At 41.6% G+C, this 27,372-nt stretch overlaps 1 protein-coding gene across 1 annotated transcript in view; it reads right to left on the bottom strand.

The window, feature by feature from the left end:
- Nucleotides 1–27,372, bottom strand: part of LOC137631124 (tRNA (uracil-5-)-methyltransferase homolog B-like) — a 173,596-nt gene that overhangs the window by 118,197 nt on the left and 28,027 nt on the right. The window contains exons 2-3 of the mRNA XM_068362782.1: nt 26,516–26,696; nt 26,265–26,351 (exon numbers count right to left, since the gene is read on the bottom strand). Of these exons, the coding sequence (XP_068218883.1) occupies nt 26,265–26,351; nt 26,516–26,696 (268 nt within the window). The remainder of the gene's footprint in view (nt 1–26,264; nt 26,352–26,515; nt 26,697–27,372) is intronic.

Here is a 27,372-nt window from a genome sequence, read left to right as displayed (position 1 = left end):
TCAAGTTTTGTTATCTAGCCTGTGATTGGTGTTTTTGCCCGCATCTTCTACCCGCAGCATCAAAGTTCTCGCGGGGCTGGATCGTTCACTTTCTCTTTCCGCGTATCGCTGAGTAGACGTTCTTAAGTTTGTGAAGTTTAATCTGTGCTGTGTGCGACTGTTTTAAGTTGAACTTTTTGTTGAACTTTCTGTTAAATCCTACTGTACAATGCCTCCCAAGCGTTCTGCTTCTAGTAAGGCTGGTAGTGAGCCTAAACGCCACCGAAGGATGATGACGATAGCTGAGAAGGTTACGCTTCTCGACATGTTAAAAGATGGTAGAAGTTACGCGGCCGCCGGCCGCCATTTTGCCATCAACGAATCCACCGTTCGCTATATCAAAAAGGACGAGGCGAACATTAGAAAGACGGCTGCAATCACCTTTAGCAGATCAGCGAAGCGAGTCGTTACAACGCGTAATAAAACGATCGTACGCATGGAAGGTGCTTTAGCTGTGTGGATTGCCGACTGCCGGAAGAAGAACATAGCCTTGGATACGAACACCATCCAAACAAAGGCTTTGAGTTTATATGAGAATTTTGCTGCAAAGGAACCTAAAGACGACGACGGCAACCATGCTGAAGATGATGATGATGCAGATGATCCTCAACCAGGGACATCCACTGATTCCCAGCCTCAGAAACGTTTTTCCGCAAGCAAAGGATGGTTCGCGAAGTTTCAGAAACGCTTCGCCCTGAAAAGCGTTTCCCTGCATGGGGAGTCTGCTTTCGCTGACACTGCCGCTGCTGAAACTTACGTGAACCAGACGTTCAAGAATATTATCGCCGAAGGTGGATACAAGCCGGAACAAGTCTTTAATATGGATGAGACTGGCTTGTTTTGGAAGAGAATGCCGTCGCGAACTTTCCTGTTCAAAGAGGAAGCCAAAGCCTCTGGCTTTAAGGCATTCAAGGATCGCGTTACCCTCGTGATGTGTGGCAATGCTGCTGGATTTTTGTTAAAGCCGGGGCTTATTTATAAGTCGAAAAATCCTCGCGCTTTGAAAAATAAAAATAAGAATCTCCTTCCCGTGTACTGGATGCATAATCAAAAAGCATGGATTACGAAGATGCTGACCTCCAACTGGTTCCACCAGTGTTTCATCCCGCAAGTCCATGAATATCTCTTAGAGAAGGGCTTGCCATTCAAGATAATTCTCCTTATGGATAACGCTGGTGGACACGCAACTGACCTGTCGCGTGAGGGCGTTCAGGTTGAGTTCCTGCCACCCAACACCACGTCATTAATTCAACCGATGGACCAGGGGGTTATCAGGGCGTTCAAGGCCCTCTAAACGAAGAATACCTTGGCGGACCTCGTTGCGTGTGTGGATGCTGCCCAAGATGACGAGGATGAAGATTTCAACTTGAAGGCGTACTGGCGGCAGTACACCATAGCCATGTGCCTGCAGAATATTCAGAAGGCACTTCAAGAGATGAAACCTGCAACCGTGAATGCGAGCTGGAAGAAGCTGTGGCCCGATATTGTTTACGACGACAAGGGATTTACTCCGTCGGAAATCCAACACTCTGCAATACGGAAATCTGTGCAGTTGGCTGCCATAATTGGAGGTGACGGGTTTGGCGACATGACGACTGAAGACGTCGACGAGTTGTTGGACTGCCATTCCCAGCCCCTAACTGACGCAGACCTCGAAGACCTGACGAAATCGGCAAGTGAGGAAGAGAGTGATACCCAGGAAGAGACCCAAGAAAATGTCGAAGAAACGGGCTTAACATTGGAACGGCTTGCCAAGTTCTGCAACCATATCAAGGAGGCGAAAGAAATGTTACAAGAGTGGGACGAGGATATGGTTCGCTCGATGCAATTCTCCAACAAGGTCGATGACATCATGACTCCCTACAGGATGCTCTTGGATCGAAAAAAGAAGCAGCGGCAACAACTTCCGATCACAATGTTCTTCCAGCCTCGCAAAAAAGAGCCAGTTCCTCCTGCTAGTACGCCTTCGGAAGAAATTGAAGAAGTTTCCCAGGAAGAAGTTGAAGAGGTGTCCCAGGAAAAGACACCTCCGTCTGAAGAGACGTAAAATACTATCATTGACTGCACAGTAGAACACATCATCAGCTTCATCATCATCATTTCTACTGTGCAGCAAATTCATCGCCATCACCATTCAAGTTTTTCTTCAACTTCTTTCGTGGTGAGTACAGTAACAATCTTTATTTTTTACTTTAATATTCTTACTGCCTGTTTTATAGTTTAGTAATGTACGTACTGTATGCATTAAGTTAAAGGGAAGGTTTTAAAAGTCTACATGTTGTAACCTATCATATTTTTTTTGTTTAAAATTTACATTTACGTACGTAAAACAATCTCTCTCTCTCTCTCTCTCTCTCTCTCTCTCTATCTCTCTCTCTCTCTCTCTCTCTCTCGTAAATTGTTTTCCTGCTTTGCTACGTACAAATACTGTATAATTTATATTTGTAAGGTAACATATTTTGTAAATGCTTTTACTGTAAATACTGTATGTACTGTATCATTATTTATCACTATCATCTTGCGCGTTAAATGCCTTGTTTGTTCTGAGCGTGGTTGTTTACTGAGCGTACACGCCGTCGTTTCAGGCGGCGTCATAAAGAAAAAGATTTCATTTGGAAGTCCTAAGAAAAATACGTAAACTAAAACATTGGTAATAAAAAAATCAACATACAGTACTGTATAATCAATATAATCGATGCAAAAACTAACCTATACATATATGTGTACACTAAATGAGTTTGTTTCTTCATTATGATCAGAGATGAACGTAAACAAAACATTGGTTGCCATTTTTTATCGTGCTTTTTAGGTGTTTAGGAAACGCATGATATAAAATCGCCTTTAATATTTGTGTCTGTTTTAGTTTAGGGTGCTATAGTACATGCATTAAGTGTTCTGTACATTAAAGGGTGGTTTGTTAACAGTACTACGTACAAGGGAAGGTTTTAAAAGTCCGAATTTACATGTTAAATAAATAGGTAAATATGATGTCACTACTTCGCGGATTTTCACCTATCGCGCCCGCGTCTGGAACCTATCTACCGCGATAAACGAGGGTTCACTGTACTGCACTCGCTGCTACGAATGGTCCCAGGGTGTAGCAGTTCTCGTAAAGAGACTGGACATCTTTAAGATAAAAAGACGCGAACACTGACTTGCTTCCCCAATAGGTTGCGTCCATTATACTCTGCAGAGATCTGTTTTGTTTGAAGGCCACTGAAGTTGCGACAGCTCTAACTTCATGTGTCCTTACCTTCAGCAAAGCATGGTCTTCCTCATTCAGATGGGAATGAGCTTCTCGTATCAACAGTCTAATATAATAGGAAACTGCATTCTTCGACATGGGTAAAGAAGGTTTCTTAACCCTGGATAGGTACGCTCCTCGGGCACCCCTTTAAGGGTATACTCGGACGCGAACGACCCCGACGCCAAAAAAAATTCTTGAAAAATCAGTTTTTGCAGTAACCTCCTTTTTTCTTTTGCCAAAAAAAACTTCAATGAATGCTTAAAACAACTGTAAAGATAAATACTACTCATCTGCAGAAAAACTATTTATTATAAATATTTTAAAAAATTAAGTAGAAAAAAAAAAGACCTGACATAAAAATTCATAAAAAAAAAGTTTATACATATATACACAAATCCTTTTAGGAATTGATTCTTGAATGTTTAGGACACATCTTGATGTATTTTGGATGAAGTCAGACCCATGGAGGTGAAGATCTGAAATGAGAAAAAAAGGGTAACTTTTTTTGGCCAAAAAAATTTGTCCAAATTTCATGAATTTTTTGGGGTACCCAAATGAAATAGGAAGTGGCTAATTTTTTTAGGGAATAAACATATGTTATCCTAAAATAGAAATATGTAAAAAAATCTTCATTATTTTGTAAATTACATTTATATCAGGGGCCATATCTAAAGGTAATTTTTTGAGTACTTAGAAATTTCGTAAAAAAATACATATATTTAATATATAATATGATATTTATGCAGGTAAAAATATACCAAAATATCACATATTCTATAGGGAACAAGAATATATATAGATAGGGCAGCTTACGCTTCGGATATGTCCACAAAATGGCCGCCAACCACACTGACTCAGACTCCCTAATCTGCCACTTGAAATGTAGGAAGGGTATGTCAATTTCAAGGTGTTATTTACTAATCTAATTATTATTGGATATGCATAAAAATTGTATGGTGGGTTGCTGGATAATTGTCGATTATTTTACGACTATAAAATTAAAATTCTGACCCAAAAAATTTTTTTTGAAGGGAAATAAAATCGAAAAAAAAAAAATGTAAAACAATATAATATTTTAGCTAAAAAAATTTGATGATATTCAATCAAAAAAAAAAGTAAACAAAATTTTCCGACAAATAAACATCTAGAGGAATCATTACTCTGTGATAGTTCCTTAGTACGTAGTAATTTTGAAAGAATTGGGAAAAAACGAAAAAATGGCAATCACCGGAAAATCGAACACATACCTATATATACGCCATATCTGGCTAAAAAAAAAGATAGGCATGGGTAGCCAGATCATCTAGAAACACTTTCCAACACTATAAAAATATAAGTTTTGCGACACTACTTGCCAATTCCTTACGGTAACATGACTAAGCAAAAAAATGCAAAACAAATAAAAAGGGGCACTCGCGGAAAAATGGCTAACATTCTAATATACGAAATTTCAGAAAAAAAAATTCAGCCACGTGCTAGGCAAACCATCAAGGCACATTTTCCGACAAATAAACATCTAAATGAATAATTACTCTGTGATAGTTCCTTAGTACGTAGTAATTTTGAAAGAAATGGGAAAAAACGAAAAAATGGCAATCACAGGAAAATCGAACACATACCTATATATACGCCATATCTGGCTAAAAAAAGAAGATAGGCATGGGTAGCCAGATCATCTAGAAACACTTTCCAACACTATAAAATTATAAGTTTTGCGACACTACTTGCCAATTCCTTACGGTAACATGACTAAGCAAAAAAATGCAAAACAAATAAATAGGGGCACTCGTGGAAAAATGGCCATTCTAATATACGGCATTTCAGAAAAAAAAAATTTCAGCCACGTGCTAGGCAAACCATCAAGGCACATTTTCCGACAAATAAACATATAAATGAAATATTACTCTGTGATAGTTCCTTAGTACGTAGTAATTTTGAAAGAAATGGGAAAAAACGAAAAAATGGCAATCACAGGAAAATCGAACACATATTTATATATACGCCATATCTGGCTAAAAAAAAAATAGGCATGTGTAGCCAGATCATCTAGAAACACTTTCCAACACTATAAAAATATAAGTTTTGCGACACTACTTGCCAATTCCTTACGGTAACATGACTAAGCAAAAAAATGCAAAACAAATAAAAAGGGGCACTCGCGGAAAAATGCCCAACATTCTAATATACGGCATCTCAGATAAAAAAAAAAGACATGCACGTGTTAGCCCAACCATCAAGGCACACTTTCTAACACATAAACATGAAAAAAAAATCAATAATATACGGCAATTCCTTACTACGTAGTAAATTTTTACAAATATTGAAAAAAAAACAGAAATTGGCAACCGCAGTTAAATACCCAATATACCAATAACTACGTCGTATCTGACAAAAACAAAATCACGCATGGGTAGCCAGATCATCTAGACACACTTTCCAACACTAAAAAAGCAAAAGTTTTACGACACTATTTCGCAATATCTTACGGAAAAATGACTTGGCAAAAAAATGAAAAAAAATGAAAAAGGGACACTCGCGGTAAAATGCCCGACATTCTAATATACGGCATCTCAGATAAAAAAAAAGACATGCACGTGTTAGCCCAACCATCAAGGCACACTTTCTAACACATAAACATGAAAAAAAAATGAATAATATACGGCAATTCCTTACTACGTAGTAATTTTTACAAATATTGAAAAAAAACAGAAATTGGTAACCGCAGTTAAATACCCAATATACCAATAACTACGTCGTATCTGACAAAAACAAAGTCATGCATGGGTAGCCAGATCATCTAGACACACTTTCCAACACTAAACAAGCAAAAGTTTTACGACCCTATTTGGCAATATCTTACGGAAAAATGACTTGGCAAAAAAATGAAAAAAAATGAAAAAGGGGCACTCGCGGTAAAATGGTCCTCGTGGTGATGAACGACATTTTAACTAAAATAAAAATCATGCACATGGTAGCCAAACAATCCACCAAGACTTTCCACAACTGATAACCTATACAAGTTGCACCATTCTACGACAATTTCATAATACGTAATAACTTTGATAATTATGCAAACTACCTTAGAAGGGTAAACTCGGTCGCGCTCGACCCCGACGCGTCTCAGAAATCGGGGAAGGAGTACAACTACAGCAATGCACATCAGGACACTACTAGAGCGTATAGGGGAGACACCTCCTGCAGGTCGATCACCCAAAAATTCAGTCACGGGGGTGAGTCACGTGAGAAAAACCTGTTTTTTTTTTACGCTCGGGGTCGCAAACGACCCATCGTACCTATCCAGGGTTAATAGCACACCATAAAGCTTCTGACTGTCCTCGTAAAGGTTTAGTTCGTTTTAAATAGAACTTGAGAGCTCTAACAGGGCACAAGACTCTTTCTAGTTCATTTCCAACCAAATTAGAAAGGCTTGGAATATCGAACGATTTCGGCCAAGGACGAGAAGGTAGTTCGTTTTTGGCTAGAAAACCAAGCTGCAAAGAACATGTAGCCGTTTCAGATGAAAATCCGATGTTCCTGCTGAAGGCGTGTATCTCACTGACTCTTTTAGCTGTAGCTAAGCAGACGAGGAAAAGAGTCTTCAAAGTGAGATCTTTAAAAGAGGCTGATTGTAGTGGCTCGAACCTTTCTGACATAAGGAATCTTAGTACCACGTCTAAATTCCAACCTGGTGTGGCCAAACGACGCTCCTTCGAGGTCTCAAAAGACTTAAGGAGGTCCTGTAGATCTTTGTTGTTGGAAAGATCTAAGCCTCTGTGACGGAAGACTGCTGCCAACATGCTTCTGTAACCCTTGATCGTGGGAGCTGAAAGAGATCTTTCCTTCCTTAGGTATAAAAAGAAGTCAGCTATCTGAGTTACAGAGGTACTGGTTGAGGATACTGATACCGACTTGCACCAGCTTCGGAAGACTTCCCACTTCGACTGGTAGACTTTAAGAGTGGATGTCCTCCTTGCTCTAGCAATCGCTCTGGCTGCCTCCTTCGAAAAGCCTCTAGCTCTCGAGAGTCTTTCGATAGTCTGAAGGCAGTCAGACGAAGAGCGTGGAGGCTTGGGTGTACCTTCTTTACGTGTGGCTGACGTAGAAGGTCCACCCTTAGAGGAAGAGTTCTGGGAACGTCCACTAGCCATTGCAGTACCTCGGTGAACCATTCTCTCGCGGGCCAGAGGGGAGCAACCAACGTCAACCTTGTCCCTTCGTGAGAGGCGAACTTCTGCAGTACTCTGTTGACAATCTTGAACGGGGGGAATGCATAAAGGTCTAGATGGGACCAATCCAGAAGAAAGGCATCTATATGAACTGCTGCTGGGTCCGGGATCGGCGAGCAATAACTTGGGAGCCTCTTGGTCATCGAGGTTGCAAATAGATCTATGGTAGGTTGGCCCCACAAGGCCCATAGTCTCTTGCATACATTCATGTGAAGGGTCCATTCTGTTGGGATGATTTGACCCTTCCAGCTGAGGCGGTCTGCCATGACATTCATGTTGCCTTGAATGAACCTCGTTACTAGAGACAGGTTTAGATCTCTTGACCAGGTGAGGAGGTCCCTTGCGATCTCGTATAACGTCATCGAATGAGTCCCTCCTTGCTTGGAGATGTACGCCAAGGCTGTGGTGTTGTCGGAGTTCACCTCCACCACCTTGCCTAGAAGGAGGGACTTGAAGCTTCTCAAGGCCAGATGAACTGCCAGTAGCTCCTTGCAGTTGATATGTAACGTTCTTTGATCCGCGTTCCACGTGCCCGAGCATTCCCGACCGTCTAATGTCGCACCCCAGCCCGTGTCCGATGCGTCCGAGAAGAGAACGTGGTTGGGGGTCTGAACAGCCAGTGGCAGACCCTCTCTGAGGTGAATGTTGTCCCTCCACCAAGTCAGTGAAGACTTCATCTTCTCGGAAATAGGGATCGAGACCGCTTCTAGCGTCTTGTCCTTTCTCCAGTGAACAGCTAGATGAAATTGAAGGGGTCGGAGGTGCAGTCTCCCTAACGCAATGAACTGGTCCAGTGATGAAAGCGTCCCTATCAGACTCATCCACTGTCTGACTGAACATCGGTCCTTCTTTAGCATGTTCTGGATGCATTCTTGGGCTTGACTGATTCTGGGGGCCGACGGAAAAGCCCGAAAAGCTTGACTCTGAATCTCCATTCCTAGGTACACTATAGTTTGGGATGGGACGAGTTGGGACTTTTCCAAATTGACCAGGAGACCCAATTCCTTGGCCAGATCCAGAGTCCATTTTAGATTCTCCAGACAGCGACGACTTGACGAAGCTCTTAGAAGCCAGTCGTCCAAATAGAGGGAGGCTCTGATGTCTGCTAAATGCAGGAATTTGGCAATATTCCTCATCAGTTTCGTAAAAACAAGAGGCGCCGTGCTTAGGCCAAAGCACAGGGCTTGAAATTGGTATACAACCTTCCCGTAAACGAACCTTAGAAAAGGTTGGGAATCTGGGTGGATGGGGACGTGAAAGTAGGCGTCCTTGAGGTCTAAAGAGACCATCCAGTCTTCCTTCCTGACCGATGCTAGAACCGACTTTGTCGTCTCCATGGTGAACGTCTGCTTTGTGACAAAGACATTCAGAGCACTGACGTCTAGCACCGGTCTCCACCCTCCTGTCTTCTTCACGACTAAGAAGAGACGGTTGTAGAAGCCCGGGGATTGATGGTCCCGGACTTTGACTACCGCTCCCTTTTGAAGTAAGAGAGACACCTCTTGCTGCAAAGCTAGTCTCTTGTCCTCCTCTCTGTACCTGGGAGAGAGGTCGATGGGAGTTGTTGCTAGAGGGGGCTTGCGCAAGAATGGAATCTTGTACCCCTCTCTGAGTAACTTCCCAGATTGTGCGTCTGCGCCCCTGTTCTCCCAGGCCTGCCAGTAGTTCTTGAGCCTGGCTCCCACTGCTGTCTGAAGAAGGTGGCAGTCAGACTCTGCCTCTAAAGGACTTGGAACCTTTCTTCTTGCTCCCACGTTTACCTTCGGCACGAGCACCTCCTCTGCTGGAGGCTCTGCCACGAAAGGGCGGACTGAACCTTGACGCTGGAGTATCCATCCTGGGTCTAGACACGGAGGGCAAAGGGGTGGCTTTGCGTGCGGATGACGCAACCAGGTCATGTGTGTCTTTTTGAATCAAGGAGGCAGCAATCTCCTTGATCAACTCCTCAGGGAAGAGGCACTTCGAGAGAGGAGCAAACATAAGCTCCGATCTTTGACATGGGGTTACTCCAGCTGACAAGAAGGAGCAAAGGTTGTGGCGGAATGTAAACAAACCACAAACCCCCACACTCTTGATCACTCCTACTTTCTCAATATCCCACAACACAAACTTTCCCCTTACTTTACTTTAAACTAGACTCTTGGACAGAAGGAAAATGAAAACAAAACATAGCCTTAAAACTATATTAACGCAACCAAAAACAGAACACATATCATTAAACTGACTTAACACTAGAACAAATCACTTATCACCAAACCATCCACCATATGCCATAAACCAGGAACAATCACAATTTATCATAAATTCAATAGACAAAAAAAACACACAAAATTCGCTGTATATATCGGTGCGTGATGGTACCGAAAACTTGCCAACAATCGAAAAAACAATATCCTTTTAATGTACCCAACACCGTCAGTCCACGCACAGTACCAAAATCACACTTAAGACTAAATAAATTACTTAATACTAAACACCAATCATATTCTGCAACACAAAAAAATTAATGCCAAACCAAGAGAACCTCTTGGTTCACACGCAACAGTCCTTAAGCAAGTTGTAGCCTACTGGCACTGGCCAACACTATCGTACGGCCAATTCGACCATGCAATCTTATGCGGTGGTCGTCGTTATCAATTGTCGTGAGAGAAATCCGTATTTTATAGCCGGGTCATCAACGTTCAAAAATTCTGTATTTCAGCAGTCTATTCCTATATTCATTGTCCGGTCCGGGTCGTCATCATCAAGCTAATCATATACAATATACACACGGCTGGCAAACACCACCTTCCAGGCCAAACTAAAACTCCAAGGAGTATAAAGGAATCCAAAGGAGGAATTACGGCCTGCAATAAAAAGAAAAAAAACGCTTACGAAAACTCCTAACTAACTAAACTCGCACTATAATCAAAGATAATAATAAACTTTCTATCACTCATGAACGCGCCTAACAAAAATGAATAAAAACAGTACTTACTCCGAATATAAAAAAAACACTAAACAGCCGGCTTTCGAAGAACAAAAAAAGAAACAACCGACTCTATCCACAGTCCGAGATCCAATGCTTTCGCCCAAGACATTCATCACCGCCTATTCTAGCTAAAAAATGTAAACAAACAACCTCAAATATACCAACAATCTTTCCAACTTCAAACAATCATTCGCTAATTATCCTTGTTCTTCGGCGCGCACCGCGGACACACAAAACACGCACACACAAACGCACATACACACACACTCTCTCGCGCACGCGCGATCTAACAAAACTAAAGCAAATGAAATTCTCTCTCTCTCTCTGACAAAACTAAAGCAAATAAACACTTTCTTTCTTTCTCCCTCTCCCTCTCTCTCTCTCTCTCTCTCTCTCTCTCTCTCTCTCTCTCTCTCTCTCACACACAAAACTAAGCAAATAAACACTTTCTCTTGCGGTTTGACAAAACTTCAAGTAAATAAACACACTCACACTCTCTCTCTCTCTCTCTCTCACAAAACTAAGCAAATAAAATGTCTCGATTTAACAATACTAAAACAACTCTCTCTCTCTCTCTCTCTCTCTCTCTCTCTCTCTCTCTCTCTCTCTCTCTCTCTCTCTCTCTCTCTCTCTCGATTTGGCAAAACAAAAATAAATTAAAATAAAATTAATCCTCCACATTCCTCCCCCCTTACTTTGCCAAATCCTCACACAAAACTTACCTATTTTCTCATAACCCAGTCGCAATCAGGAACAGGGCCTCGGCTTCGGGTAACTGGGCCTTCATATACCTGCACTCTCTCATTCACTTCTTCCATGTCGTTTTCATTCAACGTACTATTACTATTCCCGTCTATGTTCTGCTCGTCTAAGATATCATTCACTATTTCATCTACGGTACCTCAGTTTCATCTGGCCCGAAAATCCCACTAATTTCTGTCAACAATTCATCCATTACATCTAAACCATTTTCTACTTTAACAAAAGAATCATTCATACTGCTTATCATTCTCCTATCTTTCATTCTCGTGTCCGTCATACGTTCTCTTGCCTCATCTAACGAAAAACCACACACACTATAAGTATCATTCATACTCATCCAAGTTTCATCTGTATTAATACATTTATTTTCCATACTCACCTGTACATTTACACCCTTGTCCTGCTTATTCTGATTCCCGCCTACAACTACAAAATTTTCCCGCCTTTTATCCCCAGTAAAATTCTCAGACTTCCTTTTCCTTCCATACTCTACTAACACCAATTGCTTATCTTCTAAACCTAATGCCTCACACATACTCGGTTCATACTTGTTCGTTTTCAGCCATTTATTCATACCATTCTCCTGAATATATCTTGGTACCTCCTTCCATTTTCGCAACTGATTGTGGTGTGCCCTAACCTTTTCCACACTACCATCCACACTTACTTTACCTAAAACATAACTCAACCCACTAGAACCAACATCTAACACCTCATATGGACCTTCAAACTTATCACGTACCTTATTGACATTCATTCTTCCTTTTTCAATTACTTCTTTTAACACTTTCTCTCCCACTTTGTAGCTTTCAAATCTCTCATTTGCTTTCTTCCAAACATCTCTATCATTCTCGGACACACTCAATCTCGGTCTTACTATCTTTTCAAAATTCAACACAAACTTACACGGAGACATACCAGTACTCTTGTGCACCGTCGCATTATACGCCCACAACGCACGCCCAACATACAAATCCCAATCATTATCACATGTACTCATCATCCGCAAAATTTCTGTTAAGGTTCTTACAGTCCTTTCAGCCAAACCATTCGCACTTGGCATATACGGAGTCGAATACACATGTTCAATGCCCCATTCTCTCAACATCTGCTCAAACTCCCATCCAACAAACTCCGGACCATTGTCACTTAACATTTTTGCAGGCTTACACACACTCATCGGCAACATCACTTGACTTACCCTTCTCGCTACAGTCTCACTTCTTTTATTCTTGATGGGTACTGCATATGCAAACTTACTCATATGATCGACCATGACAATCATTCCCACATGTCTTCTCGCAGTCACAGGCAACGAAACACAATCAATCACAAACATCTCAAATGGCTCTTTCATACGTAATCTCAGAACAGGCGGACTTGCATGCATGCTCTGATACTTCCCCTTCTGACAATCCTCACAAGTGGTCGCTACATCCCTACAAATTTGACTCAACCCAGGCGTAAACAACCTCTCTCGCATGCACTCCCACAATTTATTCTTCCCCATATGCCCATACCTGTCATGCACTACCATACACATACTTACAGCTGCATGCATTGGAAATACAGGAACATATATATCTTCATCCATTCCCCTATGCAAAAAATACACAATATTCTTACAAACAATAAATCTTTTAACAACTTTCTTATACGCTTCCAAATCACACGGCCATTCTTCCACCCTAATACCATTTAAAATACTTTCACGTAACCTATTTATTTCGAAACATTCACCTTGCATTTCTTCCACCTCTTCTTTGCTTAACAAATCATCTTCACTCTTTGCAATATCAATCATGCCAACAAAATTCGCCATGAATACACTATTATCCTCAATTACTATTAACTTACAGCCATTCTTTGAAAGCAAAACCCTTACCAACATCAACTGACACATGGTGTAACCTCAAAAAATCTATCCCTATCAAAAAACAACTAGGCATTTCATTCTCTCCCATTACAATAAAATTATGTTCAACTTCCATACTCCCTAGTTTCACCTTCAACCTCACTTCTTCCCAAACAAGTAAACTTCCCTGACCTATTCCATGAATTCTCACACTCGTACACTGTCTTTTCACTTCCCAATTGTACCTCTCAATTTCCCTGATAACCGACTCATTTACTAATGACACTTGAGCACCCGTATCAATTAAACTACAATATTCATTCTCATTTATATTCACATATGTCATCATCCTTCCTTTTACACCATGCATACATACACTTACTCTCCTTTCAATTCTGTCACTCACTTCACCAATATGTTCATCATCATGTTCACTGTCCTCTATACCCCCATATCTTAAATTAAGGTCACTTGCACCATTATCCTTCTCACTCAACAATTTGCAACATTCCTCCTTACATTGAATCCTCAAAATATATTCCCTATCATTCTCCTTACATGCCCTATATTCCATCGGTCGATTCCATCCAAAATACAAATACACAGTTACACCATACAACATACTTACCACCATTAATATCCTTGATAATACTTCCCCTTCTAGTACACTACTCTCCTCCTCATATACCATTTCTTTTGACACTTCATTCATCACCCTTCTTTTAAGCTCGCTTACACTACCTGGTATTTCCGTATTTAAACCCTCTTGTACCAACTTACTTAAACCCATTAGGATACACTTATATACCATATCTTGCCCTTCACAAATCTGCTCCACAACTAAACCTTCAGGCAACCTTTCAGAATTCTGATTACTCTCTTTATCTTCCATCCTCCCATGCATCCTCGACATCGCATCTGCTATCACATTCTTATTTCCCGGTACATATTCTAACCTAAAATCAAATTCATTCAGATCCTCTATGGTCCTAGCAACCCTTGAAATCACACACTCTTTCCTTATCATATACACTAGGGGCTGATGGTCAGTACGCACAATGAATTTTACACCATACAAAAATACTTTCAATGCTTTCACACAAAATCGTATTGCAGCCAATTCCCTGTCAATCGTCGAATACTTCCGCTCAGCTTTATTAAACGCTTTACTAACATACGCTATTACTCTCAATTGCTCTTCTCCATTTACTCTCTGCATTTGAACCAAACAACCACCCATACTAACCCCACTCGCATCCGTATACAACTCTAGCATATTCGCATTTTCACTGTAGTCCGGAAATGCCAAAGTGACGTCTTTTGCGGCCTCTTCCTTCAACCTTTCAAACGCTTCTATCATCCGATCATCCCATTTTAATTTTGTACTATTCCTTTTACCCGTCCATTCATTCAAAGGCTTCCCTATACCTGAACAATCTCTAACAAACTTGCGCCCAAACTCAACCAAACCAAGAAAACCTCGCAACTCACGCACAGTCCGGGGACGTGGAAATTCTCGCACCTTATTCACAAACTTGTCACTCTTCCTTATACCAGATTCACCCACTACATGCCCAAGAAATTCCACCTCCCTGAACAACCATGTACACTTCTCAAGCTTAATTTTCACACCAACTTCAATTAACCGCATCAACACTGCCTCAAGCAACCGCATATGTTCCTCAACAGTCTCGCTAGCAATCAAAATATCATCTATAAAAACAGTCACCTTCTGTCGATCGAAACCAGCCAATACAACATTCATCGCTCTTTGGAAGGCAGCAGGCGCATTAGCAAGACCAAAACTCAACCTTTTAAATTGATAATGACAATTACTGCTCGAAAATGCTGTAATGGGCCTGCTCCCCTCTGCCAGAGGCATCTGGTAATAGCCCCTAACTAAATCTAACTTTGTAAAAACTTTCATTCCATGCATCTTATAAACACAATCAGACACCACATTCATTGGAAAACGTTCTTTAACAGTCACCTCATTCACCTTCCTATAATCAATACACATACGTAAACTTCCATCAGGCTTTCGTACAGGGACAATAGGGCTATTCCAGGCACTCTCACTCCTTTCTATTACACCCATACGCTCTAATTCCTGACACTGCTCCTCTATCTCCTTGGCAATAGGCGGAGAAAAATGCCTGGGACGCTGATATATGGGGGTATCATCACTGAGAACTATTTTAAATTCTGGCAGGTCTGACCCCCCACAATCATCGTCACCGAGACTCATAACTCTCCGCTTATCCCATAACATCTTAAGCAATCGTTCCCTTTCGACCTCACTTATACTCTCATCTAACTTAATTCTTCCTTTCAACGTATCGTAATCCCAATCGTCATCGTTCTTTACCTTACCAGCCATTACCTGTCTCGCCTTAACATATCTTCCATCCTCTACATTGATCAGTGTATACATACATCCCATGCAATCGCCCTCACGTATTCCACGTACTCTCTTCCTCCTAACACTCGGCAACAACCTTACATACACCTGGGGTTCCTGCATATTCATAACACCATCATATATATACGCACTTGTTTTCACCAAATTACCTGCTTCCATACCTTTCACTACATATTCATCCTCGTCACTATTTGAAATTCCTAGACTGCTCGGCCATGCAACTTTTACACTAATAACCTCACCTTTCTTACCCGATAACTTTACACTTTCCCTTGCTACCAATGGCACTCCCTTCCACACCTTCGTACTCACTCTGCCGTCTTCCTTTAAATAAAATTCCCCACAAATATTACCTTTAACCTTTATTTCAATCATATTCACACTTGGATGTACAATCATACCACATTTTTTCAGAAATTTATACCCAAGCAGTACGTCATATTTCTCATTCGCTCCCTCAACCACGTAAAAATCATTATCCTCCATCATCAGCCCCCCAATCATAACATTTTCCCGCAACTTCCCTTGCACATGCATACGCAAATTACCAATACCTTTTACTTCACCCTTACATCCCTTAAATTCACAAACCTCTTTTACCTTATCATATGCATTCCTAAACATTAAATTGACACCACAACCAGTATCAATCAAACCAACCAACTCTACACCATTAAAAATCATTTTCACACTCATGCAATCATGTGCTCTTTCTCCCATCACATCTTCATGCAATAAACCCTCACGAACATGCATCACATTCACTCCCCACACACACGAGGACTCACCCAGCTGAACCCTCTGATTAATTAGTTCCCGAACATCCTGGCTGACTTGATCCCTTCTTTCTACAAACCCTAGCTACATGCCCATCTGCACCACATTCAGTACACTTACCCCGCGGCTCCTTGCACATTCTAGCATAATGACCATCCCTACCACAATTACCACAAATTACATTCATACGATTATTACGGCATCCACTCGCTATGTGTCCAGTCATACCACACCGATAACACTTAACCACTTTCTCTTTCTTACAGTCGCTAATACGATGCCGTCTCTCCACACCCGAAACATGCTCCTAATACCCATCTACACTCGTTCTTTTTATGTCCTACCTTCCCACACCTATAACACCTCTCTTCACGGATACCACTACCTAACCTAACTTGCTGCGTACTAGCACTTCTATCTCTCCAAACTTGATTTCCCTGTCTAAACCCGTCATTTCTCGGCATGGGTATTCCTACATTACTCACCCTAACACTTCTATCTATTACACTATCAGCTGCCCTCATTGGCCCTCTCATAACAGCATCTCTAAAACTACCAAATTCTGGCACACATTCCTCCATTCCAGTTCTTACACTCACAGATTTACTTTCTTTCATACACCTATCCAACTCGTAATCCTCAACTATCTCTAAAATATCATCCCAAGTCAATCTCTCTCTAGTCCACCTCATTTTCTCCTTCCGTTTCAAATTAATAAACTCACACACACTCTCTGGTACTGTACCCAAAAACTTCTTCATTAGTTCCTTATTTTCATTTATTCCTTCGTCCCCATACTTCTTTCTAGCCAATGTTTCTAACCGACATACATACATCGAGATTGCTTCACCCACCTTCATTCGTACTTCATCAAAATCATTTTTTCGCTTATACCTAACACTACCTTTCATACGTTTTACCTGTTCAATTATCCTCTTCTTTACACTTTCATACTCAACCTCTCCTACACTCATTATCACCCCATACATCGTCAACAAATATCCTGACAAAAATTCTCCCAACTCCCTAGCCCAAACTCTCTTACTATCTCCATACATAGCCTGACAAAACTTTTCATATTCCCTAAAGAAGTCATATACATCCCTACTGCTATGTTCATTAAAACTTTCACACCTAGGTACCTCTCTCATAAACACTGTCTTACAAACTTCCTCTACTTCATTCTCACTACTATCTTCACTGTCTACTCCCTTCTTGTTGCCTTCTTCTTCATTTGAATACAATGAATCTAATTCTACACTCAAAGTCCTATCTTTAACTATTCCCTTCTTACCCTTTTTCTTACTTACCACCTTCACCCATTCATGATCATCCTCACTCACACCCTGACCTTTCTTCTTTTCTTTCTTCACATTATCTTTACCTTTCTTCTCAGTCTTCCTATCACCCTTCGTTCCAATCTTACTATGTCTAGGCCCTTTACTTTCAATATCACTATCACTACCTTCCCCATTATCACTTACCCTATCCTCTTCCACCATCAACCCGTTACCAGAAGCAGAAGCCACTCCTCCGACTGCACCTTCACCTATGACAGTTTTCATCATCCCCATTACTTGCCCTATCATAGCTTCCATTCGTTTCTCATTTTCTCGCATCCTCATCTCAACACCTTCTTCCACTCTCTCTACAGTTCCCTGAAGTTCCCTAAGTTTCCTTTGCATCTCCTCATTCTCACTACTTGACCTCGCATTCTCCAACAACAACCTCTCCTCTCGCTCATTAGACAACCGCAATTCCTCCTTTAAAATATGCAACTGTTCTTCCATTAACTCCATTTCAATACCATTAATATTTCAAGTAATTCCAAAACCTATTTACCCTTGTCCAACAGTCCAGTTTCAATCCCACCTTCAACAGTCGTCCCTGTTCGGGCGCCAAATTTATGTGGCGGAATGTAAACAAACCACAAACCCCCACACTCTTGATCACTCCTACTTTCTCAATATCCCACAACACAAACTTTCCCCTTACTTTACTTTAAACTAGACTCTTGGACAGAAGGAAAATGAAAACAAAACATAGCCTTAAAACTATATTAACGCAACCAAAAACAGAACACATATCATTAAACTGACTTAACACTAGAACAAATCACTTATCACCAAACCATCCACCATATGCCATAAACCAGGAACAATCACAATTTATCATAAATTCAATAGACAAAAAAAACACACAAAATTCGCTGTATATATCGGTGCGTGATGGTACCGAAAACTCGCCAACAATCGAAAAAACAATATCCTTTTAATGTACCCAACACCGTCAGTCCACGCACAGTACCAAAAGCACACTTAAGACTAAATAAATTACTTAATACTAAACACCAATCATATTCTGCAACACAAAAAAATTAATGCCAAACCAAGAGAACCTCTTGGTTCACACGCAACAGTCCTTAAGCAAGTTGTAGCCTACTGGCACTGGCCAACACTGTCGTACGGCCAATTCGACCATGCAATCTTATGCGGTGGTCGTCGTTATCAATTGTCGTGAGAGAAATCCGTATTTTATAGCCGGGTCATCAACGTTCAAAAATTCTGTATTTCAGCAGTCTATTCCTATATTCATTGTCCGGTCCGGGTCGTCATCATCAAGCTAATCATATACAATATACACACGGCTGGCAAACACCACCTTCCAGGCCAAACTAAAACTCCAAGGAGTATAAAGGAATCCAAAGGAGGAATTACGGCCTGCAATAAAAAGAAAAAAACGCTTACGAAAACTCCTAACTAACTAAACTCGCACTATAATCAAAGATAATAATAAACTTTCTATCACTCATGAACGCGCCTAACAAAAATGAATAAAAACAGTACTTACTCCGAATATAAAAAAAACACTAAACAGCCGGCTTTCGAAGAACAAAAAAAGAAACAACCGACTCTATCCACAGTCCGAGATCCAATGCTTTCGCCCAAGACATTCATCACCGCCTATCCTAGCTAAAAAATTTAAACAAACAACCTCAAATATACCAACAATCTTTCCAACTTCAAACAATCATTCGCTAATTATCCTTGTTCTTCGGCGCGCACCGCGGACACACAAAACATGCACACACAAACGCACATACACACACACTCTCTCGCGCACGCGCGATCTAACAAAACTAAAGCAAATGAAATTCTCTCTCTCTCTCTCTCTCTCTGACAAAACTAAAGCAAATAAACACTTTCTCTCTCTCTCTCTCTCTCTCTCTCTCTCTCTCTCTCTCTCTCTCTCTCTCTCTCTCTCTCTCTCTCTCACACACAAAACTAAGCAAATAAACACTTTCTCTTGCGGTTTGACAAAACTTCAAGTAAATAAACACACTCACACTCTCTCTTTCTCTCTCTCTCTCTCTCTCTCTCTCTCTCACAAAACTAAGCAAATAAAATGTCTCGATTTAACAATACTAAAACAACTCTCTCTCTCTCTCTCTCTCTCTCTCTCTCTCTCTCTCTCTCTCTCTCTCTCTCTCTCTCTCTCTCTCTCAATTTGGCAAAACAAAAATAAATTAAAATAAAATTAATCCTCCACAAGGTGTTCCCGTTTCTTGAGGACCCCGGAAACGAAAGAAGCCGCAAGCTCACTAGAACCATCCCGTATGGCTTTGTCCATGCAGGACATTATGAGCATGGAAGTTTCCTTGTCAGAAGGGGAGGTCTTCCTGCTCAACGCTCCCAAACACCAGTCCAAAAAGTTAAAAACTTCGAACGCTCTGAATACTCCTTTCATCAGATGGTCTAAATCCGAAGGAGTCCAACAAATCTTGGAGCGTCTCATGGCCAGCCTGCGGGGAGAGTCTACAAGACTTGAGAAGTCGCCCTGGGCAGAGGCAGGAACTCCCAAGCCGAGAACTTCTCCCGTGGCATACCAGACGCTAGATCTGGAAGCAAGCTTGACAGGGGGAAACATGAAAGCTGTCTTCCCAAGTTGCTTCTTGGACTGCAACCAATCTCCCAGCACTCTAAAAGCTCTCTTGGATGAGCGGGCGAGTACGAGCTTCGTAAAGGCAGGTGCGGATGACTGCATGCCTAAAGCGAACTCAGAGGGAGGAGAGCGTGGTGCTGCAGACACAAACTGATCAGGATATAAATCCTTGAACAGTGCAAGCACTTTCCTAAAGTCCAAGGAGGGAGGCGTGGTCTTGGGTTCGTTGATGTCCGTGTGCGGGTCGTCAAGATGTGCAGCGTCGTCATCATCAGAGAGTCCATCGTCTGAATGTTGAAGAGGAAGCGGCAAAGGAGTAGGAATCAGCTGGTCGGCTGAGTCCGGCAGCACGGGTGCATGCGTGACTGCACTGGACGCAACGTCATGGAACTGTTGGTCAGTCTGTGAGCTGGCAACAACCATAGCTGTGTGGGGAAGCAAAGCTTCTACTCCTGACTGACTAGTCTGCTGCGGGCGAGTAGCGGTAACCACAGTGGGTTGCGGAGGTTGACGCACAGCGTCAAAACAAAGCAACTTAACTCCACCCTCCTGTTGTTGTGGTAACTCGCGAACGTCAACGGAGGGTAGCGTGCGTCTGTGAACGTCAACGTGCGGCTGGCAGGGTACACTGCGCATGGGTGGTGGAACTCTCACAGGCGGAGTGCGGGAGCAGGTAGCGTCATCGTCTACTGTACGCACAACCGTGGTTGGTTGTAGGCTAACGGGTGCAGCGTCAACCTTCTCCGCACGATACTCCTGCATAAAAGATGCTAACTGTGTCTGCATAGACTGTAGCAAAGACCACTTAGGGTCTACAGCAGCAGGTGCGGCAACAGACGGTGTTACTGCCTGTTGCGGTACCACTTTGCCTCTCTTAGGAGGTGTGCAGTCATCGGAAGACTGCAGCGAGTCCGAACTGACCCAGTGGCTACACCTGGGCCGTTGGACTTGCGCGGAAGGGACCTTGCGTTTGAGAGGCCGTGAGACCTTGGTCCATCGTTTCTGGCGTGAAACCTCTTCCGCAGACGAGGAATGAACGGGCTCTCTCGTCTTCTTGTGGGTGGGGCGATCTTGGCAAGATACGTCCGAAACCACGGAGGGAACGTCTGTCCGCTGATTAAAGCCTGTCGAACCCTTTGGTCGTACGACATTGCTTCTCCCCTGGGCTTGGGAGCTTGCAAGAGGTCCCGGACTGGGAGGACGACAGGCACGAACAGACGCACCCTCAAGCGCAACACTAACACTTTTCACAGCACTACCACTCACTTCACTTCCCACTGCACTCTTACCCTTCAACTCCCTGACGTCTGCCATGAGTTGGTTGCGGTCACTCGCTAATGACTCGACTCTCTCACCCAGAGTCTGGATGGCACGCATCATATCTGCCATCGAAGGTTGTTGAGTGCTAGAAGGGGGATCAGGAGTAACCACTACAGGGGAAGGAATAGGTTGTGGGGCATGGGGAGAGGAAAAATCAACTGAGCGAGATGAACTCCTCCTGACTCTATCTCTCTCTAGCCTACGTGAATATTTAAGGAATTCGACAAAATCGAATTCCGAAAGCCCAACGCATTCCTCACACCGATCTTCCCATTGACAGGATTTACCCCGACAATTGGAACAAATGGTGTGAGGATCGATAGAGGCCTTCGGAAGACGCCTAAAACAGTCCCTAGCACTACACTTCCTGTATTTAGGGACTTGAGAAGGGTCAGCCATCTTGAATTAGTCAAAGGGGAAATTCAAAATCTATCCAAGTCGTCAACAAATAATCCAAAATTCAATCAAAGAATGCAAGGAAGTATTGAAGATAACCTCTGCAAAGCGAAAGCTAAAAACTAGAAATGAGTACAGTGAACCCTCGCTACTTCGCGGTTCGACAATCGCGGATTCACCACTTCGCGGGGTTTTCCCATAACCCATATATATATACATATCGCGGATTTTCCGGAAAATTCGAAAATACCGCGAAATCTGAAGATAACCAAATACGATATTTTGTTACCTGTAATTCCATTAATACTGTAATTATAGTAATATCTGCTCTTACTGATTGTTCATTGCATTACATATGATATATAATTCAGCACAGAAAGAAATAAAACACGAAAAGAGAATGTGATCATACGATAATTCAGTACGTAGTAAAATTAAATCGAACATGAAACGCAAATCAGATGCAGTCATACCATATTAGAATGGTGTGTACTGTAATGGATGTGCTTCTTTTCCATGAATCTTTTGTATGTATACGTACGTAGTACAGTACTGCATCCAATAATATTCTTTGTTGCAAAAATCACATTTCGAATAAGTACTGTAAGCGTACGAGAGAGAGAGAGAGAAAGAGAGAGAGAGAGAGAGAGAGAGAGGCGTAAAATAGCGTACGTACGTAAATTTTTATTATTATTGTTATTATTATTATTATTGTTGTTGTTGTTAATAAAATTATTATTGTTATTATTATTATTATTATTACTGTACAGTATTATTATCATTATTTATTATTATTACGGTATTGTACTTAATCTACGTACGTTCAGTGTGCGCGGGACATCTTCTATGAGTAATCAACGCACCATAGTACTGTATAAGACGGGTTGTGATTGGTTCAAGCGCTGATAGATGACGAATCAAAACTCAAGTTTTGTTATCTAGCCTGTGATTGGTGTTTGGCCCGCATCTCCAACCCGCAGCATCAGAGTTCTCGCGGGACTGCATCGTTCACTTTCTCTTTCCGCGTATTGCTGAGTAGACGTTCTTAAGTTTGTGAAGTTGAATCTGTGCTGTGTGCGACTGTTTTAAGTTGAACTTTTTGTTGAACTTTCTGTTACAATGGCTCCCAAGCGTTCTGCTTCTAGTAAGGCTGGTAGTGAGCCTAAACGCCACCGAAGAATGATGACGATAGCTGAGAAGGTTACGCTTCTCGACATGTTAAAAGATGGTAGAAGTTACGCGGCCGCCGGCCGCCATTTTGGCATCAACGAATCCACCGTTCGCTACATCAAGAAGGACGAGGCGAACATTAGAAAGACTGCTGCAATCACCTTTAGCAGATCAGCGAAGCGAGTCGTTACAACGCGTAATAAAACGATCGTACGCATGGAAGGTGCTTTAGCTGTGTGGATTGCCGACTGCCGGAAGAAGAACATAGCGTTGGATACGAACACCATCCAAACAAAGGCTTTGAGCTTATATGAGAATTTTGCTGCAAAGGAACCTAAAGAGGACGACGGCAACCATGCTGAAGATGATGATGATGCAGATGATCCTCAACCAGGGACATCCACTGATTCCCAGCCTCAGAAACGTTTTTCCGCAAGCAAAGGATGGTTCGCGAAGTTTCAGAAACGCTTCGCCCTGAAAAGCGTTTCCCTGCATGGGGAGTCTGCTTCCGCTGACACTGCCGCTGCTGAAACTTACGTGAACCAGACTTTCAAGAACATTATCGCTGAAGGTGGATACAAGCCGGAACAAGTCTTTAATATGGATGAAACCGGCTTGTTTTGGAAGAGAATGCCGTCGCGAACTTTCCTGTTCAAAGAGGAAGCCAAAGCCTCTGGCTTTAAGGCATTCAAGGATCGCGTTACCCTCGTGATGTGTGGCAATGCTGCTGGATTTTTGTTAAAGCCGGGGCTTATTTATAAGTCGAAAAATCCTCGCGCTTTGAAAAACAAAAATAAGAATCTCCTTCCCGTGTACTGGATGCATAATCAAAAGGCATGGATTACGAAGATGCTGACCTCCAACTGGTTCCACCAGTGTTTCATCCCGCAAGTCCATGAATATCTCTTAGAGAAGGGCTTGCCATTCAAGATCCTTCTCCTTATGGATAACGCTGGTGGACACGCAACTGACCTGTCGCGTGAGGGCGTTCAGGTTGAGTTCCTGCCACCCAACACCACGTCATTGATTCAACCAATGGACCAGGGGGTTATCAGGGCGTTCAAGGCCCTCTACACGAAGAATACCTTGGCGGACCTCGTTGCGTGTGTGGATGCTGCCCAAGATGACGAGGATGAAGACTTCAACTTGAAGGCGTACTGGCGGCAGTACACCATAGCCACGTGCCTGCAGAATATTCAAAAGGCACTTCAAGAGATGAAACCTGCAACAGTAAATGCGAGCTGGAAGAAGCTGTGGCCCGATATTGTTTACGACGACAAGGGATTTACTCCGTCGGAAATCCAACACTCTGCAATACGGAAATCTGTGCAGTTGGCTGCCATAATTGGGGGTGACGGGTTTGGCGACATGACGACTGAAGACGTCGACGAGTTGTTGGACTGCCATTCCCAGCCCCTAACTGACGCAGATCTCGAAGACCTGACGAAATCGGCAAGTGAGGAAGAGAGTGAGGGTACCCAGGAAGAGACCCAAGAAAATGTAGAAGAAACGGGCTTAACATTAGAACGGCTCGCCAAGTTCTGCAACCATATGAAGGAGGCGAAAGAAATGTTGCAAGAGTGGGACGAGGATATGGTTCGCGCGATGCAATTCTGCAACAAGGTCGATGACATCACGACTCCCTACAGGATGCTCTTGGATCGAAAAAAGAAGCAGCGGCAACAACTTCCGATCACAATGTTTTTTCAGCCTCGCAAAAAAGAGCCAGTTCCTCCTGCTAGTACGCCTTCGGAAGAAATTGAAGAAGTTGAAGAGGTGTCCCAGGAAAAGACACCTCCGTCTGAAGAGACGTAAAATACTATCATTGACTGCACAGTAGAACACATCATCAGCTTCATCATCATCATTTCTACTGTGCAGCAAATTCATCGCCATCGTCATTCAAGTTTTTCTGGAACTTCTTTCGTGGTGAGTACAGTAACAATCTTTATTTTTTACTTTAACCTGTTTTATAGTTTAGTACTGTACGTACTGTATGCATTAAGTTAAAGGGAAGGTTTTAAAAGTCTACATGTTGTAACCTATCATATTTTTTTTGTTTAAAATTTACATTTACGTACGTACAGTAAAACAATCTCTCTCTCTCTCTCTCTCTCTCTCTCTCTCTCTCTCTCTCTCTCTCTCTCTCTCTCTCTCTCTCTCTCTCTCTCTCTCTCTCTCAAATTGTTTTCCTGCTTTGCTACGTACAAGTACTGTATAATTTATATTTGTAAGGTAACATATTTTGTAAATGCTTTGTACTGTAAATACTGTATGTACTGTATCATTATTTATCACTATCATCATGCGTGTTAAATGCCTTGTTTGTTCTGAGCGTGGTTGTTTACTGAGCGTACACGCCGTCGTTTCAGGCGGCGTCATAAAGAAAAAGATTTCATTTGGAAGTCCTAAGAAAAATACGTAAACTAAAACATTGGTAATAAAAAAATCAACATACAGTACTGTATAATCAATATAATCGATGCAAAAACTAACCATACGTACATATATGTGTACACTAAATGAGTTTGTTTCTTCATTATGATCAGAGATGAACGTAAACAAAACATTGGTTGCCATTTTTTATCGTGCTTTTTAGGTGTTTAGGAAACACATGATATAAAATCGCCTTTAATATTTGTGCCTGTTTTAGTTTAGGGTGCTGTAGTACATGCATTAAGTGTTCTGTACATTACAGGGTGTAAAGGGTGGTTTGTTAACAGTACTACGTACAAGGGAAGGTTTTAAAAGTCCGAATATACATGTTAAATAAATAGGTAAATATGCTGTCACTACTTCGCGGATTTTCACCTATCGCGCCCGCGTCTGGAACCTATCTACCGCGATAAACGAGGGTTCACTGTACTTCACCAAATAATGTGAAAATCAATCCAGTAAGCAACAGCGTATTTAGTAGGTCTTGCCAGTGGCACGACAGAGAGAAAATTGGTTCTGTGTTGACATGGAGTACTTGAGTACCTGCTCGACAGATGGCGCTGTTGATGTACACCCCCACCTGTATAGCGATCGCTGGCGTATTTTGTCCTTAGGTTTTTCTGTCGGGCAGCAGAGCTGACAGCTTATATGATCACCGGCTAAGTTTAATATTGAAAAATGAAAACTTTTAAAAATCTTACCCGATACAAAGGTGTAACTACTTCAGCAAGTTTTTCATACTGATTCTCTGTTGTCACTGGCTCTTTCATTGGTTGATTCAATCTGGGCTGAAATTCAGAAAATAATTTAGGTTGTATAAACTAGCATTAGTAATGACAAAGAATCTGAGTGAATCACTTTCAAGAGAATGGTAAAAGCTTTACTAAAAGTTATATTCTAATGTTAAATTATTTCACGAACAAGAATTAATATCAATAATTGTTAAACTTACCGAAACTTTTTCTTGCAAAGATTTTCCTTTTTCCTTTGCTGGTTTTTTTGCTTGCTTAGTGTCATGCTGTGAACCATCTTTAGATAAAATCAAGAGATCCTGTTCTGTTAGTGGTGTTTGCAATGCTGGGATATTAAAAGTACTTGATATTGGATTGACTGGTTTCTCCAAATCTACATGCCTGTCAATAAAAGAGATATTAATATCTGGGGAAGTCCTAAAACTGGGGTCAATAGCTTCTACACCAGTACTGTAACTGAATTTCCAGAACCCTAATACACAAGAGGAGTTAAGCCTTATTTGGACTTCATGAAATTCTGAAAGCAAAACAAATTCTTATACTGCATGATATATCTAAATCCTAAATACTAAGTACCGAGGAAACAAAACTGTATTTCTTATCAAGTTTCATAACTTAGTGATGAGAAAAGATTTTCTGTCGTGATGTGGTCATTTTAACATAATATTCGATTCTTTATTCATGTCATATTTGTCCTGACGATATACTGTATAATGTACATTCTAATTAACCTTCAAATGTAATGAAAGAATACCAATTCTATTGGACACTTATTTCTCAAAGAGTCATTACAAAAAATAAACCTATTTAAATAAAGTGAAACTGCTGAGTATAACCTCCCTAATTGAGATTCAATTGTACGCCAGACTAAAAAAAATTTAAAATGCTTCACTATTACCGACCAACACACATATCTACATACACACACACATTATGCAACATTATGTAAAAATAATGGAAATGCTTGCATGAAGAAATTCAGATAGAATAAAAATGAATGATATATCTAGTAAACTTGGTTACTGAAATGAGTAAAAAATTCAAAATCAGGATATTT

Source organism: Palaemon carinicauda, chromosome 39, assembly GCF_036898095.1.
Source record: "Palaemon carinicauda isolate YSFRI2023 chromosome 39, ASM3689809v2, whole genome shotgun sequence".
NCBI lineage: Eukaryota > Metazoa > Arthropoda > Malacostraca > Decapoda > Palaemonidae > Palaemon > Palaemon carinicauda.
This window is presented reverse-complemented; position numbering and strand designations above follow the sequence as displayed.